This window comes from Anticarsia gemmatalis, chromosome 30 (assembly GCF_050436995.1).
Source record: "Anticarsia gemmatalis isolate Benzon Research Colony breed Stoneville strain chromosome 30, ilAntGemm2 primary, whole genome shotgun sequence".
Lineage (NCBI taxonomy): Eukaryota > Metazoa > Arthropoda > Insecta > Lepidoptera > Erebidae > Anticarsia > Anticarsia gemmatalis.
Window position 1 is genome coordinate 845,085 of NC_134774.1, and position 17,191 is coordinate 862,275.

The 17,191-nt window shown below is 36.6% G+C and overlaps 4 protein-coding genes and 2 non-coding genes across 11 annotated transcripts in view; 2 read left to right on the plus strand and 4 right to left on the minus strand.

Annotated features, from left to right (window-relative positions):
* The window catches only part of LOC142985469 (leucyl-cystinyl aminopeptidase), a 162,508-nt gene that overhangs the window by 35,966 nt on the left and 109,351 nt on the right, over positions 1-17,191 (minus strand). The gene's annotated exons all lie outside the window — the stretch shown is intronic.
* Positions 490-1,779, minus strand: COX8 (Cytochrome c oxidase subunit 8). The gene is made up of 2 exons (XM_076133655.1): positions 1,584-1,779; positions 490-655 (listed from the first exon to the last, which is right to left on the minus strand). Exons 1-2 carry the CDS (start codon positions 1,695-1,697, stop codon positions 560-562), a joined length of 210 nt encoding a protein of 69 aa, XP_075989770.1. The 5' UTR covers positions 1,698-1,779; the 3' UTR covers positions 490-559.
* LOC142985647 (uncharacterized) lies at positions 2,072-11,939 on the minus strand. Of its 2 annotated transcripts, XM_076133943.1 has the most exons (10): positions 11,732-11,939; positions 10,884-10,993; positions 9,829-10,259; positions 9,172-9,365; positions 8,158-8,363; positions 6,987-7,112; positions 6,310-6,504; positions 3,929-4,142; positions 3,301-3,459; positions 2,072-2,820 (listed from the first exon to the last, which is right to left on the minus strand). In XM_076133943.1, exons 1-10 carry the CDS (start codon positions 11,825-11,827, stop codon positions 2,722-2,724), a joined length of 1,830 nt encoding a protein of 609 aa, XP_075990058.1. In that variant the 5' UTR covers positions 11,828-11,939; the 3' UTR covers positions 2,072-2,721. The 2 variants fall into 2 exon arrangements, with proteins under 2 accessions (XP_075990058.1, XP_075990059.1); XM_076133944.1 differs by lacking the exon at positions 3,301-3,459.
* On the minus strand, positions 5,543-5,615 carry TRNAK-UUU (transfer RNA lysine (anticodon UUU)). Its single transcript has one exon. It is a non-coding gene; the product is annotated as a tRNA-Lys (tRNA).
* Positions 7,635-7,707, plus strand: TRNAK-UUU (transfer RNA lysine (anticodon UUU)). The gene has a single exon. It is a non-coding gene; the product is annotated as a tRNA-Lys (tRNA).
* The window catches only part of Orp8 (Oxysterol-binding protein-related protein 8), a 63,957-nt gene continuing 59,264 nt past the window's right edge, over positions 12,499-17,191 (plus strand). For all 5 annotated transcript variants that reach the window (XM_076133937.1, XM_076133941.1, XM_076133938.1 and 2 more), the window contains exon 1: positions 12,499-12,907. The gene's annotated coding sequence lies outside the window, so the exon portion shown is untranslated. The remainder of the gene's footprint in view (positions 12,908-17,191) is intronic.

The following is a 17,191-nucleotide window of genomic DNA, read 5'->3' on the forward strand; positions in this document are numbered from 1 at the left end:
TATTAAAATGTCTTTATTACATAAAACAGTAACTATTACTATTTAATTACATACACTTACACTAAACCAAAGACTATTATTAAGCGCCATCTTTGTATTTTTTTTTATTTTAGTTTTTTTTTGAGCGCGGCATGCACCTGTGCGTGCGGCAATAGCATTTAAACAGAGGCTTTATTGTAGTAGTATTATCTATCACTTTAGTTTTATTTACATCGAGAACTTATAATTTCTATTCTTACAAGGACCTAATTGAGAAAGTATTCTGCGACTACCATGAGTTCTCCAGTTCAATTGCAGAATCAAGCAGAGCTTTTGTAACAAATATAATAGCCTAAAGTATATTTTGGTGCCCGTACCAATAGTCTCATTCCCTAATACATGGGATTCACATAGTGGTGAAACTTCATTTATCACTGTCGACACCTTTGGGGATAATAGGCTTTTTATGTATGTGTCAAGACAAGAATTTCTTCAAATAAAACACAAATGTAAAGCGTTAAATTAACCATTTACTTATATTAATAACACATTTGAACTACGATACTGCTTTGACAATCATTTATTCCTTAACTCTGTAGTTCTTGATGTTGACGAGAACCCAGGCGGGGATGGCGGACCAGCCGATCACCATGACCGCTGAGAGGACCACCATCTCCTGGAAAAATTAAGAACAACATTTTAGAAATTGTTGCCTAAGTATTTTCCTCTCATACTCAATGATTTGAACCCTAGGCAATATACCAAAGGTTCCTAGCCAATCCCAGCCTATTACAAGAAAATAATTGTATTGTTTATCCACTTTACATAATAGAATAGAATTTTATATTTTTCTACTATTTATCATTTGTTTTCTGACTGGCTACAGCCTCTACCCAAAGCTCCAATACTCTGTAAGGGCATTATCACCCCTGTTAACCTATTCAATACACAATGACATTAAAGTTATGTGTATATTTGCTTCTGGAAAGTTTGGTGGTGTCATAGACAAATTTTTTACTCATTCTGTGAGAATTTAGCCATACAGTAAGACAATAATCGGTTAAACTATTATATGTCTTATGTTACAATAGATTAGAGCTATAGAATTGCAAGATTTTCTATATTGACCTAAGTTATAAACAGGAAAATATTAAATACATTTTAGTTGCACAATAGTGTTTCAACAAACAATGATATTGACAGATATTACTGAAATGATTTACGTTTATGAATAAAGACAGGCTATTAGTAAGATACTTAAAACATATTCAATGATCAAAAACATTTTGTTGACATTACAAAACATCAAAAGTTTATTTCTTAGAATCATTTATCAAAAAACATGTACAATTTCGACAAAGCAACCATCAAATAAGAAATTTAGGACAGTCTTTTAGGCACAATAAAACTACGAATACAATAAGATAACCTATCTTTTCCTTAACAATTACGTAATTTTAAAATCGATTTTTTACCATTTTCTCGACCAAATAAGTCGTAAAAACGTTAATAAACACTATAAAACTTATTAAAAATCTATTTTAATAGCTTAAAACATGAGAAAAGTAGGTGAAAAATAGAAAAGTTGTAGTCAGAATACTTACGCCAGTGGTAACCTTGTTACGCGCGGGTGTGGCGATAGCGCTCATGTTCCTGGCCTGGGCCACATTCTTGAAGACCTGGGGGTTGGTCCTGAGAAGGCTCCTGATCGCGAACATTTTGATTTTACGGAAAATTTAACTTTGCAAATTGACACCAAAAATATCACGGTGAATAAAAATCAATTGGGTTAGTGATGTGCTATCTAGTTTTAATAGTGACGTGACAGATGTGACATTTTGTGTACAATTTTAGTCGATTATTACTAAAATAATGTGGGCTTATATTTTGTATTGGACATTGCAATAAATGGAACGGTTTTAACAGAGTAACTAGTAGTACTAGCTAACCAACTATTAGTCACTAGTCTATCCATTAATACTCCCCAAACAAGTCAAATAACATTTCTTACGATTCGAGAATCGAACCCATCATCTTGTTTATATTAATAGAATTATTTTAATGGATGCTATAAAATAATAAAACAACACATTCCATTAATTTCGATTTTATTCACATTTATTAAATATCACAGCTTTCAAGCCAGCTTTGTTGGATTGAAATTTTAACCTCAAACAAGAAGATCACAATTTTTGTATTTACAAGTATAAATATTTAGATTTTTTATACATAAATCTCAGATTGCCCACGATATAACTAACACAAGAGGCAAGGGCATGTCATACTATTAAAGATGGCTTTTGCCAAACTCAGCCGATGATATTTAACGCACACTGAAATATGAAAAGGGATAAACGACTATTACAAATTAAAATGAGCAGCCATATTTAAATGACATTAGAGTCGTATTTTGCATTAATACTTTGTGCTTTATGTCGGAATTGTATCTACGTGTTTTTACTACGTGCTATACTAATATACTAATATTATAAAGCTGAACAGTTTGTTTGTTTGAACGCGCTAATCTCAGGAACTACTGGTCCGATTTGAAAAATTGTTTCAGTGTTAGATAGCCCATTAAACGAGTAAGGATATAGGCTATACATCATCACGCTACGACCAAAAGGAGCTGAGTACCAGTAAAAAATGTTATAAAAACGGGGAAATTTTTGACCCATTCTCTCTTATGTGACGCAAGCGAAGTTGCGCGGGTCAGCTAGAACTTTGTGCCCGTTTATAGTTTTACATTATATTAGATTGTTCATGGTATCCCGCTAATTCTTCTTCCAGTTTGTCTTTTCCGCATACTTGTTTTAAATGCCTGTTGAGTTTACTGTTGTTCTGTAACAAAAGGAGAAAAACGTGTTAAAAGAATAAAATGACAACTCATTATTAAAACTGAAATATGCCGTACATGTTGCTGGTAATATTGCCGGCCACAAATCCGTTCTAAATCATTTGATACTGGAAGCTTTTTTGATTAAGAGTCCGCCTGTTATAGAGTCAATACATTCGAAGACCCGCATGTGTGTAAAAGACCCACAAAAGATAGAAAGACCCGTAAATGACAAAAGGATGAAGTTAATTTAGTAATGTTGGTGAATGAAGGACTCGCAAGAGGCCGAAAGACTCGCAAATTACCGAAGTTCCAGTAAATGACAGATGAACCCGTAGAAGACAAATGGACCCAAACACGACAGTAAGACCCGCAAATTACAGAAAGATCCGCAAATGTCCAAAAGACCCGAAAATGTCACAAGGACCAGCAAATGCCGAAAAAGTCATACTTTTGAAAAAAATTACTAGATTACTACTAATTACCTTAAAACTCTTCCCGCACTGATGACACTGCGCCACCTTCATCTTCGGCTGTACAGCATGCGTGCTCATGTGTCTCACGAGAGACTTGCGACACGAGTACTTGTGTCCGTAACGATTACACTCGTAGTCCTTCGAGCTGGAGTGAACTAGTGTAAGATACTATGAAGATAATAGTTGCTATTGATTTAAGAAGTTCATGAAGTGTCATTATGATGAGGACACGAAGAGAAGTAGAGAGACCCCTCAAGTGTCTAAAGACGACGCACCGACCCGCACGTGTACGAGAGACTAGTGCCTTTAATGGACCCGCATCTGTCATGGACTTGTTAATGTCTGAAATACTTGCAGAAGACAGTAGGACCCGTAAATTACAGTAGGACCCACAAATGACCCAAGGTCTAGCTGGACCCTAAAATGACAGTAGGACCCGCAAATTACAGTAAAACCCGCAAATTACAGTAGGACCCGCAAATTACAGTAGGACATCCAAATTACAGTAGGACCCGCTAATTACAGAAGGACCCGCTAATTAATGAAGAACCCGCATATGCCCGAAAGACCCGCAAAAGACACACGGAGCCGCAAATGCGGAAAAAATGCGTACTTAAAAAAAAATACTATTAATTACCTTAAAACTCTTCCCGCACTGATGACACTGCGCCACTTTCATCTTCGGCTGCACAGCATGCGTGCTCATGTGTCTCACGAGAGACTTGCGACACGAGTACTTGTGTCCGCAGCGATTACACTCATAGTCCTTCGAGCTGGAGTGCACCCGCGCCATGTGGAGCGAGAGCGCGTTCGCGTTGGGACAAATGCGGGTGCAGATCTGACACTCGAATCTGAAAAGGAAAGATAATTTATTGTATTGTTAGTGGTCAACCTTTTTTTTTTTCTTCAGGGAAACCAATCGGGGTCGCTGTAAAAGGCCGACCCACCGGCTAGGTCCCCGCCGCACTGGGACTGCGCAAACGGGGTATGTGGTCCGCCGTAGAGCCCACTAAAAACCTGACGAGTGTCCAACCGCTTCCGCAAAGACGTGCGCCAGGATAACCGCAATAAGCTAGTACCGCGAGACGCACGCCATGCGCGGCTCGCCCCCCTGTAGGGGGGCCCTACCTTGGGTGATGCCGCCTGGGTATGGTTTGTGGTCAACCTAGTGTCAAAGTTATTTAAGATCTTTTGACATGACTTAACGACTGTTATCTTTTTGTGAACTACCGGAGTCGACCTGAAGAACTGAGTTACAGTTCAACTGCCATTAGTGGTACCCATCTATGGAATGACCGCACATAAGTAGATTCATTTTCACAGATTAACTCAAGCGAACGCAATTCTCTGATACTGATAAAATGATAAGAGAAATGAGACTAAATTATTATCTATACTAATATTATAAAGCTGAAGAGTTTGTTTGTTTGTTTGAACGCGCTAATCTCAGGAACTACTGGTCTGATTTGAAAAAATATTTCAGTGTTAGATAGTCCATTTATCGAGGAAGGCTTTAGGCTATATATTATCACGCTACGACCAATAGGAGCAGAGTAGGAATAAAAAATGTAACAAAAACGGGAAAAGTCTTCACCCATTCTCTCTTATGGGACTCAAGCGAAGTTGCGCGGGGCAGCTAGTAATGAATAAATTAATAATAGGGTGTTTGACTGCTAGTCAAATCAGCTACACTTTATGAAATGTTAAGAACACATTTTAGTATACAAATACGGTATAATGACATCACTGTTTCGTATTTTCTTTGGTATCAAATGAGTGTCTAATATAGTACAGTTATAATATGATAGTAAATAATGTTGAAATTAATTAATTTATCTTGATAATTCAATGAGAAAGGGGTTAGGCCGTGAGTGCACCACGCTTACCAAGTGCGTAGACTTTGGATACCTTCAAGAACTGTGTTAAACAACTCTCAGACATGCAAGGGTCATCACGATGTTTTCCTTCACCGTTATAACACAACGTTATTTAATAAAATTATGTATTCAGATATAGTAACAAGTGCTATTTGCTTACTATATTGCTTACCCTATTAGGAACATAGCGTAATGTTAAAAACGTGACAAACTAACTATGAAACTAAGAAACTATGAACTAAACTACTGAACTTTTTCAATAAAAAATGAAATAGAATAAATGTACTACTAAAAAATTATAATATTCTAATAACATATCAATAATATTCATTTTAACTATGTTTGGAATGAGTTAATCGAACAAAAAGTGTGATCGCCCGAACAGGGACTTGAACCCTGGACCCTTGGATTAAAAGTCCAATGCTCTACCGACTGAGCTATCCGGGCTATATACAGCACGGCCAAATACATGACTACAAATATTATCACTCTTATACTACTACTTTTCTTTGGACTTACAATTTGTGTAGCTGCTCTACATCATAATAAATGATTGTTTAACCCCCGGTTTCTGAGTACATTTAGCGGTAGTTTATCTATTAAATTGCGTTTTTTATTTGAGTTTAAATGCTATAGAATAGATAAACTACCGTTAGGTGTACCTCAGTAAAACCGGGGGTTAAATAATCATTTATTATGACGTAGCAACATTGTTCTAATAGTAAGTCCGCTTGGAAATATTTGCAGGACGATTTCAAGAATTTGCATACATAAAGAATTAGTTAAATTAGTAATTAATCAAGTTTTTTTACAATATTTATTCACAAAGTTTGATCATAAGTATTAGGGTTAGTGTATAGAATGGAGGAGGGGGGGGAGCTGTGTATTTAGGGGGGGGGGGGGGGTCTGGAGGGGATGTGCGCCTTTGGGGGGCGTCTGGAGGGGGGCTGTGCCTTTAGGGCGTGAGGGGGTGACATTGGGGAGAGGGTGGGTGTCTGCAGAGAGAGGGGGGTGTATTTTTAGAGGGGGGGTGGTCCAGTGTCTTTGTAACAGTGTCTTGAGGGGGGGTGACAGTGTCTCGGTCAGTGTGTTGAGGGGGGGGGGGGCAGTGTCTTGGAGGGAGGAGAGGGGCGGTACTCACACAGTGTCCTGGTGCTGCAGCGCGCTCCTCAGGTGCGCCAACAGGCTCTTCTTGGAGCTGTACACGACGGGGCACGTGTCGCAGTAGAACTGCTTCTTGATGCTGGAGTGCTTCTTCTTGTGCTGCGTCAGCGTGTACGGACTACTGAAGGTTGCTGGACATTCGTCGCATGAGAACTTACGTTGAATGTGTTTGCTGGGAGAAAATAAATGGCTAATTTAGGTGCAGGCCGAGAATATAGAATACAGCCTTACTCACTAAATGGAGACGAGCTCATGGCTTAGTTAACAACAGCCGCGCGGATCCATCTCTGAGGTTTAACTCGCTAACCGAGGTTATTCCGTGGATGGCTGACCATCTTATACGTATCGAGTTCCTTCGTGTTTCAGAAGACACATTAAATTGTGGGTTCCGCTTGTCATTTTCAAAAACCTATGACAGTCGTTAACAGTAGTCAGAAGCTTGAAAGTCTGACAACCAGTCTTACTGAGGGGTACCGTGTTATAACCTAGCTTCATGTAAAACACTGGTATTCAGCTGCATCCGGTGAGACTGGAAGCCGACTACAGCATAGTTTGGAAAAACGGCTAGGCTGATCTTTGGTCGTATATTTCTTATATAATCTATTTTATTAAATAATCTTTTTTATTAAATGATTGAATTATCATTTTACTTACATCATATGCGTTCTCACAGCTGCTTGGTTGTTATAAGTGTTGCCGCAGATATTGCAAGGATAACTGCGACTGCTCGTCTTGTTCATGTGAAACCTTTTCACGTGCTGACGTAGATTGTTCGCAGTTCTGTAGAAAAAGTAGACATCTTTATAACTGACTAGCTGACCCCGCAAACTTTGTATCGCCTAACAGCCGATTTTTAATTGTTTCCCAACCATCCCCGTACTTAAAAAAATATTATAAAGTAGTAATCAGTGAAATTGGTCAAGCCGTTCATGCGTGATGGCGTGACCAAGGGAAATAGGGATTCACTTTTATAAACATAGATTGCTCTTGTGGTTTCAGTTGTTGTGGATACGATTGCCGATCCGAGATACCGAGTATGATTGGCATTCATAATTCTCCTATACCCAAAGGTGTATGAAATATACCCAAGTTTTTCTACTAACAATGTTAATCCTATTTATAGGGCGAGCCTATTACCATATACCGGGCACGTGACCAAACTTTAGACTACAATAGAAAATAATATATAAAATATAAATTAGAAAAAAACCCATAGCACATTGCCTAACCTGGGAATCGAACCCGAGATATACTACCGAGCTACTATACCATTTGGTGTGTCATTTTGACAACTAACACAGAGCCCGGATAGCTCAGTCGGTAGAGCATTGGACTTTTAATCCAAGGGTCCAGGGTTCAAGTCCCTGTTCGGGCGAACACACTTTTTGTTCCTTTTCATTTTGTTTATCTGACCTTAACACGGAAATAAGATAGCATATTCGGATGATCTTAAAATTTTGTAAATTTAAGTAAGATAAAGATGTTTTTTTTACTTTATTTATACCTAGATGCTATTATCAGTGTTTACATACATATATAAAATCACGGCTTTTTCAGAAGCAGAGACCAAAGAACACCACTTGGTACAATCCTTACAAACTTCCCTTGCTTCATTTAAAAATGTTTGAATCTAATTTAAAGATGGTACCCTTTACATGTGAGCGTGAGTCCAACCCGCACTTGACCATTTTTGATCCATACATTTTCTAAAGCCTTATCTATCAAATTATCAAATACGCTATCCGACACTTAACTATAAGCCAAGAAACTCACTGTTATATTTGTAAAACAATCTAATAATACAATTAACTTTAATTCTACTCACTCATAAACCTTCCCGCATAAATGACAAGTAGCGCTGTCCCTCTCTCTCTTGTGGCACTTGTTCGCGTGCGTATCTCGCTGTCTCTTTCGCACGTGCTCGCCGCACACGCACGCGTATCTCTCGCGGTGCTGCGCGGAGTGAGCGCGGAGGACCGGCGCGCTAGCGAAGCGAAGCGTGCATATTGGACACACGAATTCACCGTTTGACTGTTAAAAATATATTAAATTTAAATACTAATTAACCTTTACACCTTCTGAACATAAACCATCTTCTTGAATCACTCAATCTATTAAAAAAAACCTCATCAAAATCCGTTTCGTAGTTTTAAAGATCTAAGCATACATACATACAGACATATGGTAGACATGGGCTATGTAGTGATAGGCGTCTTTTTTACTTTTTATGGAGCAACTGGATATGTATGATATGGTCACCCATCCACAAAACAACCACGGCAAGCGTAGCTTAACCTGCCTAATCTATCCGCGTTCTATAGCCAAGAGTGCAAAAGATGGTAAACATTTTCTTTAACCCATTACTGTCCCACTGCTAGGCAAGGGTCTCCTTTCAAACAATGGAGAGGTTAGGCATTAAGTCCACCACACTGGCCAAGTGCGGGTTGGGGACTTTGCATGCCCTTAAATGTATAACATAAATTTTTAGGCGTTCAAGGTTTAATCATGATGTTTTCCTTTACCGTTAGAGCATGTGATAATCTATACTATCTATACTAATATTATAAAGCTGAAGAGTTTGTTTGTTTGAACGCACTAATCTAAGGAACTACTGGTCCGATTTGAAAAATTATTTCAGTGTTTGATAGTCCATTTATTAAGGAATTCTATAGGCATATCATATCATCACGTTACAACCAATAGGAGCAGAGTACCAGTAAAAAATGTTACAAAAACGGGGAAAATTGTGACCCGTTCACTTTTATGTGACGCAAGCGAAGTTGCGCGTGTCAGCTAGTTAAACATAAAATTAGAATTTAATGAAAGTTTTCGCATTTACCTCTTCATGTCTCATCATATGCGCCTGATAAGAATCCTTGAACAAAAACCCCAGCGCACAGTTATAACACTTAAACTGTGAATCAATGTACTTATAACTCTTTCTTTGTACTTCTAACTCTGTCTTCTGCTCTTCTACAGAAAGAAGAATCTTTTTGTATTCTTCTTTCTTTTTTGAAGGAGTTTTTGAGTTGTCTGTGAAATAAATAGATGGTGTTAATACAATATTGTGCCTTATTTTAACTTGTTTTATCGTATGGTTAGTGATGAACCTAGTGTCAAAGTTGTTCAAACCCGAAAGGCCTTTGATATAGCTTAACAACTGTTATCTTAATTGACAACAACGGGGGCCGTCTTTTAACGAGACACTCAGTTCAAATACTTCTATGCGGACACCCATCTTTAGAAAGTCCGCGCCAAGGGTTGCTTAACCCGCAGATCGTTTTCCGACCGGTGAGCGTAACAAAGATGGCTGACCGCATAATGGTATTTGAACTGAGCGTCCCTGTGCTATAGAGGGCACGTAAAAGTCGGTCCCAGTTGTTGTCAATTAATTTAACAGTCTTCAAGCTACGAGAAAGGCCTTCGGGCGGCTTAAACAACTTTGACACTAGGTTGACCACTAACCATACAATAAGTAAGTACTAAAAGTTCTTACCAGATTCCTCCCCTTCCTCGTTAATCACATCTTCATTATCCCCAACAGCACCAGTGTGACTTGAATCATCGTTATCAACATCATCATTACCATCTTCGTTGCTCTCTCTTACTTCGTTACATTCATCCTCAACATTCACTTCTAAGTTCACATTCTGGACAAAATTCTGATCAAACTCCGTTACATTCTCACTGATTTGTGGTATTTGCAATTCTTGGACTGAATAAGGTTCTTCTATTACAGAATATTTCTGTTTTTCATAATCATCTTCAAGTTGAGTGTAATCATTACACTCATCTTCTAATTTTATGTAATCATTGTCTTCGTTGTTGTAATTGTAGTATGTATCAGTGTTTGTGTTGCAAGATTCTTCGTTACATAAGATAAGGATGTCTAGATTTGTTTGTTGAAGGTTTACTGTGCATTTTTCACTGTAAAATAAGATTAATAATGACTTGGATATAAATCTGTAATGTTGTATGTTACATATAAATAAATAAATCCTTAATGCTATCATATTGTAAACTTATAACCTATTATTATGACATAATATTGCATTAGTTAACTTGGTTTCCTATTAGAAAGAGTCTAAAATCTTACTATGTCATATTCCTTAACTTTTGTTATGAATAAAACATAGTACATATATACTTAGATTGTATTAGCATTTTAGACAGACTATTGTTATTTAGTGTTGACCATTGTTAAAATAAACATCCCATAATAAGCTACTTCATTTAATTCATAAGTTAACAGTAGTTGTAAGCTTTAGTAAATAAATATAAATTCTTGATTAAACATATTTTTAACACTTAAGCGATAACCTTTTATGAACAACTACTGTGACAAAAACATTTTCAGCCAAAACCTGTGTTGTAGTTCCCAGGTTTAATTCAATTCAATTCAATTCAATTTATTCAAAATTAACAGGAGTACAGTACTTATCTAATGTCTCATAATTCATTTATATAATACACATAAAGTTAGGGAATTAATATATGAAAGTTGAACATAAAACATTTTGCCTGTGTCAAGAGCTATAATTGGATACATACCTGAACAAGTCAGGATATTCCAAACTCCGTTTCAAGCATACTGATCTAAATAAACACAGCTTATGTACCATGTGGCAGCAGACATAACATAGATGAGAGTCGGGACATAGCTGTAACAATAAATAACATAATCATATTATCTGGCACCTGAATTTTCCCATGGGAATGCGTCATTTTCCCCGGGTAAAAAGTAGCCTATGTCCTTCTTTGGGTATCAAAATATCTCCATACCAAATTAGTTCAGTAGTTTAGGTGTGATTGAGTAACAGACAGGCAGACAGACAGTTACTTTCGCATTTATAATATTAAGTATGGATCATTGGACAACTCACACACGGTCATTTGTTTCTAAATTAAGCAGAGCTCGTACTGTATTCATCTTTATAAATTAAAATTATTTGTAATAATTCATACATTCACTGTCTTTGTGGTCTGATTCATAGTGTATTTGACTTCTAATCACAACGTCTCAGTTCAATTCACTGTTCAATATTCCCGTTAAGAGTGCTTAAAGTTATAATTAAATACCAGTCTTTTGGATTTTCCATTAACAGGGGAGTGTATTGCGTAAATGGGGTTGGAGTATGGCAAAGGGTGTGCCAGGTAATTCGCAATAAATAACTTGGACTCAATCGCGTTTCAACTTTACAACACTCCGACTGAAAAAGGCGCGCATTTGACCAACAATAAACAACATGGACAATACGAGCCGCCACACTTATGCGACAATAACAAACAAGTATTCTATTTAGAAAAAGCTCTAATAAGAATAGTTCCAATCCCTCTATGGGGGAAATCGTGCCTTAAAAGTAGATATTCTGACATAAACTCAAAAAAAGAATACTTACGTTCATACCAACAACTTCTCTATATTTTTCCCTCGTTTCCTCCGTAGTATCCGAATTAACAGCATTGTGGCAAATAAAGCACAAAAACGAAGACATTTTTAATTCATCTTTGTAAGTTAAAATAAGTTGCTTTTATGCTTTTTGTAAATAAACAATCTAGCGCTTATTTTCCGACATGACAATGACATTTTTTTGACGTTCACAGACTAATCGATACTGATTGAATATCGATTGGCCACATGACTTTTTGCAAAAATAAATAAACCACAAATTGTAAACTATAGATGCATTACTTATCACAGAACGAAATGTTTTTTGTTATCCTTTAAAATAAATTACAAAACGAAACTATTCAGAGCCCAAAATTAAATTGTTTTCATTCATTTTAATTTTATTAAAATTCAGTTCTTGTCTATTATTTTTCTGCAAACTTGTTTTCGTAATTGTCTATGGAAATTGCGTATCCTAGGGCTGTTTAGTTACTAATAACTTGACAGTTAAGTTACTAATTCTTATCTAACTCTCAGTCGATAAATTTTATCTACAAGTTAAATATTAGAGGGACTGGGTCAAATATACAGTTCTTTTCTTGCTGATTATGATGTAAACTATACACTTGTGAGGGACATGCGTCCTGTTTGTAAGTAAAAACAACATCACAAGTAAAATTAATTTTATTAATACTACTCTTGAATTCGACTAAAGTAGACTAAATTGGTTCTGACTAAAAAGTTCGCAACCCTACAAGTCACGTCAGAATCGGAAAAAGGATAAATTTCGTGCCTTGAAGCTGAAGCATTGTATTTCAATAAAATTAACATTGTTTCGACACAGTTACAAACAATACGAACGCTGTAATTAGAGCAATTAACCGTGCATTCCCTCTAGTACTGTGTTGTGTAGTAAACATTGTGTTATTACGTTTTTATCTGTGTCCGAAGATAGTTTTGGTGTAACACAAATAAGCGGCTGATTGTATGAATTGGTGTAGGACTTTTTAATTAGCTGTTTGCGTCGTCTACATTGTGCGTGCGACAATTGCCGGACGTTTGATTCTCGAGATTGTTATTTATTAGTCAGTCGAGTCAAGAAATGAATGCCGCAAGGTTTAAAACAATTTTTGCGCGATCAAAATATATTTGATGAAAGACCCCTGGGATATCAGTAATATAAACTGTAAGTATTCTTTATTTGAAAAATCTTTTTTTTTCTACAGCTAAGTAGAGCATAGTGTTATGAGTGAATGTTTTTAATTCAATTAGGAGGATAACATTTTTAGGTCATTCACAGATAATGTAATAAGATTCCTATTAGATACTTTGTATTATATAAAAAATGGTTTTTACTTTATATTTGATGTGTAATTCGTATTTCTAATGATAAATGATTTAAAGTGGATTACTGTATAAAAACCATTAGTATGTTAATTTTCTGATAGGTTTTCAACTATTTTCTTTTTTATTAAAAAGTTTATCAGTTGTGTTAGTTATTCCTTTTTTAAATTACTTACTAAATGAAAAAAATGGGGTCTGGCTCTGCATACAACCTAGCCTTTTTTTTCTTATAGTATATCACTGTATGAGTGTAATTTAAATGATACCTATTCCATGTGACTGTTAAGCCTAGAGTATTGGTTTAAATTCCAGACTAGGTTCAGTATTTACCCAAAAAAAAAGATTATAGTATGGTAAAGGCATGACCATTTTTATTTATGCTTGTTCTCTATGAGGTATATGAAATTAGGATATGCAATTAGAAATATGCCTGTACTATCAAAACTAATGATATAAGAACCACTCAAATATTAATACTTATAAATGTAAAAGTTAACTACTCTATTGAGCTGACATGCTTTAAAGGCAAATTTAGATGTAATTTTACTGGGTTGGTCATATTAAGGGTTAGAGTTAGGATACTTTGTAACTGGAAATGTAGTTCAATATCACTGGTTAAATCCAGTAAAAGTTTAACTAAATAATGTATTGAAAATTTTCACTAGCAGCAAATAATATAGCTGAAAGCTAAATATGAAATACATAAAATAAATTCACTATTTCCTTATTGATGTAGGTTCAGACCAAATAACACCACTTGTGACAATCCCTAGAAAGGGCATAGGTACCTGAGAGTTTTTTAAAACAGTTTTTGAAGGTATGAATAGTCCCCAATCTGCACTTGACCAGAGTGTAAACTGTTTAATGCATTTCTTGAGGGCATGCCTGAGAGTTCTTTAACACAGTCTTTGAAGGTATGCTAAGTCCCCAACCCGCATTTGACCAGTGTGGTGGACTCCAGGCCTAACCCCTCCCTCATTTGAAAGGGGACTCTTGCCCAGCAATGGCACAATCATGGGTAAAACAGAATTCTATGGGGTTTTAATACTTCTTGTTATTTCTATGTATGGAAGGAAATGCTGCAATATTACTTTAATTAAACAACAGGAAACCCTAATACATTTATTGTTTAGATAAGACAATACACTATTTACACAGATAAAACTATTTTTTCCTGAAATGTGATGAAATACAGCAGTTTTTGGAGTTTAGTTGTGATAATATGTCATGTAATGGAAGTAAATGGCTAAAATAGTCATCTAGAGTTTGGTAATGTTATATAGCAATAATTCCCCTTCTTCTTCTTATTGTATGGGTAGTGGTCAACCTGGTGTCAAAGTTGTTCAAGCCGCCAGAAGGCTTTTGACGTGGCTTAACGACTATTATCTTATCGACAACAACCGGGACCGACTTTTTACGTGCCCTCCGAAGCACGGAGACGCCCAGTTCAAATACCACTATGCGGTCACACATCTATGGAATGACTGCGCCAAGATTTGCTTAACCCACGGATCGTCTACCGATCGGTGTGCGCAACTGGCTATGGGCGTCTCTACATGAGACTAACAATGGAAATAGTGGAATTTGGATGTATTGCATACACCTGTGCCTTCATTACCCATGCCCTAATGAGACTGACATTGAAAATGACGAAATATGGATGTTTTTCATTCACCTCTGTCACACCTAAGGCTATAGTAAGCATAATACTATGTAGGTTAAACTGCTGAAAAAGTTTGCACCGTTTTGCCCATAGATGTTAAATTAATTTGTTTAAAAATACTAGCATAATATGTCCTTTCAAATGATATGATGTTTCTACAACACGAAGAATCACTTTACTCGACAACCACTTATTAGTTTGCTGTACATATTATATTTGCGTGGCGCAGTGGTTTAGGTCGCCACGCCGCCGGTGCCATTGCGTCGGGAGATCGTGGTTTCGATTCCCTCACAGAACGATTATATTATTTGTGCGATCCAAAAATAATTGTTTCGCGTCTGGTTGCACTTTGTGTCCGTTTTTGTATGTTGCAAAAAGTCCCCGCGATACAAGAGCAATTCTTAGTGCGGGAGTTGTCTTTTTATAAAAAAACTAGTCAATAATTACATCGCTCTATTTTCAGCCGAAAATGATTCAGTGCTGAAAGAATTTGATCGAAAACTCGCAATTAACACTGTTTAACAAAATTACTTCAATTATCATAGCTAGTTGCGCTCACCGGTCGGTAAACGAACTAGGTTAAGCAACCCTTTCCACGGACATTACATTAGCTCATGGCTAAATAACACCAGTCGTTCCGATCAATTTTACAGGTCAAATTACGCTTGCCGAGGTTGTTCTGTGGATGAGTGACCATCTTATATATATCGAGTTTCTCCGTGTTTCGGAAGGCACGTTAAATTGTGAGTCCCGGCTGTCATTTTCAAATATCTTTGACAGTCGTTAACAGTAGGCAGAGGCTTGAAAGTCTGACAACCAGTCTTACCGAGTATCGTGTTATAACCCAGGTAACTGTGTTGTGGAGGTCAGATAGACAGTCGCTCCATGTACAATACTGGTATGCAGCTGCATCTATGAGACTTGAAGCCGACTCCAACATAGTTGGAAGAAAGGCTAAGCTGATATATAACTAGGTTATTAGGGTCCGATAGTTGCTCCATGAAGTATACTGGTATTCAGCTGTATCCGGTGAGACTGGAAGCCGACTCCAACATAGTTGGAAGAAAGGCTAGGCTGATGATGGCATTATTATTATAGTACGATTATTATTATAGAACAGTGGTTTAGGTCGCCACGCCGATACCACTGCGTCGTTCGATTCCCACACGGAGCAATTATTTGTGCGATTCACAAATAATTGTTTCGGGTCTGGTTGTGCTTTGTGTCCGTTGTGTGTGTGTTTGTAAAAGTCCCCGCGACACAAGAGAAATTCTTAGTGCGGGAGTTGTCTTTAAAAAAAAACGATTATAAAATTTTGTTGTTATTGTTCATTGCGTGATTCTTTTTATCACTATTCTTATCAATCGTCGTACTAATGACCTAATGTTTCGTAATTGTTATGTTTTTAAATGATAACGTTTAAATTCAACTGTGATATTGCCAAATTTTGTGTTAATTGGTTCAGTAGTTTTTGTGCAAAAGCACATTTGATACACAGACAGACTTAGCTTCTTTTCTAATTGTAATTTCACTAGGATTTGCCGTCGACTTCGTGCGCCGTTCGTCGTTTCAATGTTTGAAAGTTTTAGTTTATGTCTTTGAATAGAAATAAATAAATAGGTACGTGTGTTCAATACCAATTTTTGGAAAATCAAATCCCCCAATAGGTTAAAAAGGGGACGAAAGTATATAGGGTGTATTGTTCTTTCTGAAAATAGAATTTTGCAGTGCGATTAGACGAAAATAAAAATAGGCTAGGGTTTTTTTATAGATTAAATTTTATTTCTCCATAATTAAATGCGAGTGTAGCCGCATGGATCTCCTATTATACCTATAAGTAAAATATCCGCTGTATTTTCTTTCTGCTTCATCTCAAGACCTACCTAGATTTGATTCCCCGATCTAGACAATACTATAAACAATCTTTTCAAATCCTTTTTTCTTATAACCCGTCTTCCAACATAATAAAACTGTACAAATATTTAGAAAAATCACGAAAATATTTATAAACATTTCGAAAAGATGAAAGCGCGCCATTGAGATACCATAAACAAACTAGAACCGGGTCTTTTGTCTATGAACGTTATAGATTTATAGAAGTTTAGTTCGATAGCTGTTCTTCAAGAAGGGTTGACGTTAGGCAGACGGCCGGTTGTTAAAATATCAACCAAATCAGTATCATGTTATAGTTTGACTTGCCTTTGGGTGGCTTGAACAACTTTGACACTAGGTTGACCACTAACCATACGATAAGAAGAAGACGTGCACCTGCGACTTTGTCTGCGAGTAAGTTTTCGCATTTCACAATACTTTATTGCTAATCTATACTAATATTATAAAGCTGAAGAGTTTGTTTGTTTGATCGCGCTAATCTCAGGAACAACTGGTGCGAATTGAAAATTTATTTTAGTGTTAGATAGTCCATTTATCGAGGAAGGCTATAGGCTATATATCATCACGCTA

Coding starts and splice junctions, on each gene's coding strand:
- COX8 (XM_076133655.1), bottom strand. CDS start 1,697: ATGTTCGCGATCAGGAGCCTTCTCAGGACCAACCCCCAGGTCTTCAAG. Junction 656..1,583: donor GTAACAAGGTTACCACTGGC/GTAAGTATTCTG, acceptor TAATTTTTCCAG/GAGATGGTGGTCCTCTCAGC.
- LOC142985647 (XM_076133943.1), bottom strand. CDS start 11,827: ATGTCTTCGTTTTTGTGCTTTATTTGCCACAATGCTGTTAATTCGGAT. Junction 10,994..11,731: donor GAGAAGTTGTTGGTATGAAC/GTAAGTATTCTT, acceptor TTATTGTTACAG/CTATGTCCCGACTCTCATCT. Junction 10,260..10,883: donor GAATATCCTGACTTGTTCAG/GTATGTATCCAA, acceptor CTTATTTTACAG/TGAAAAATGCACAGTAAACC.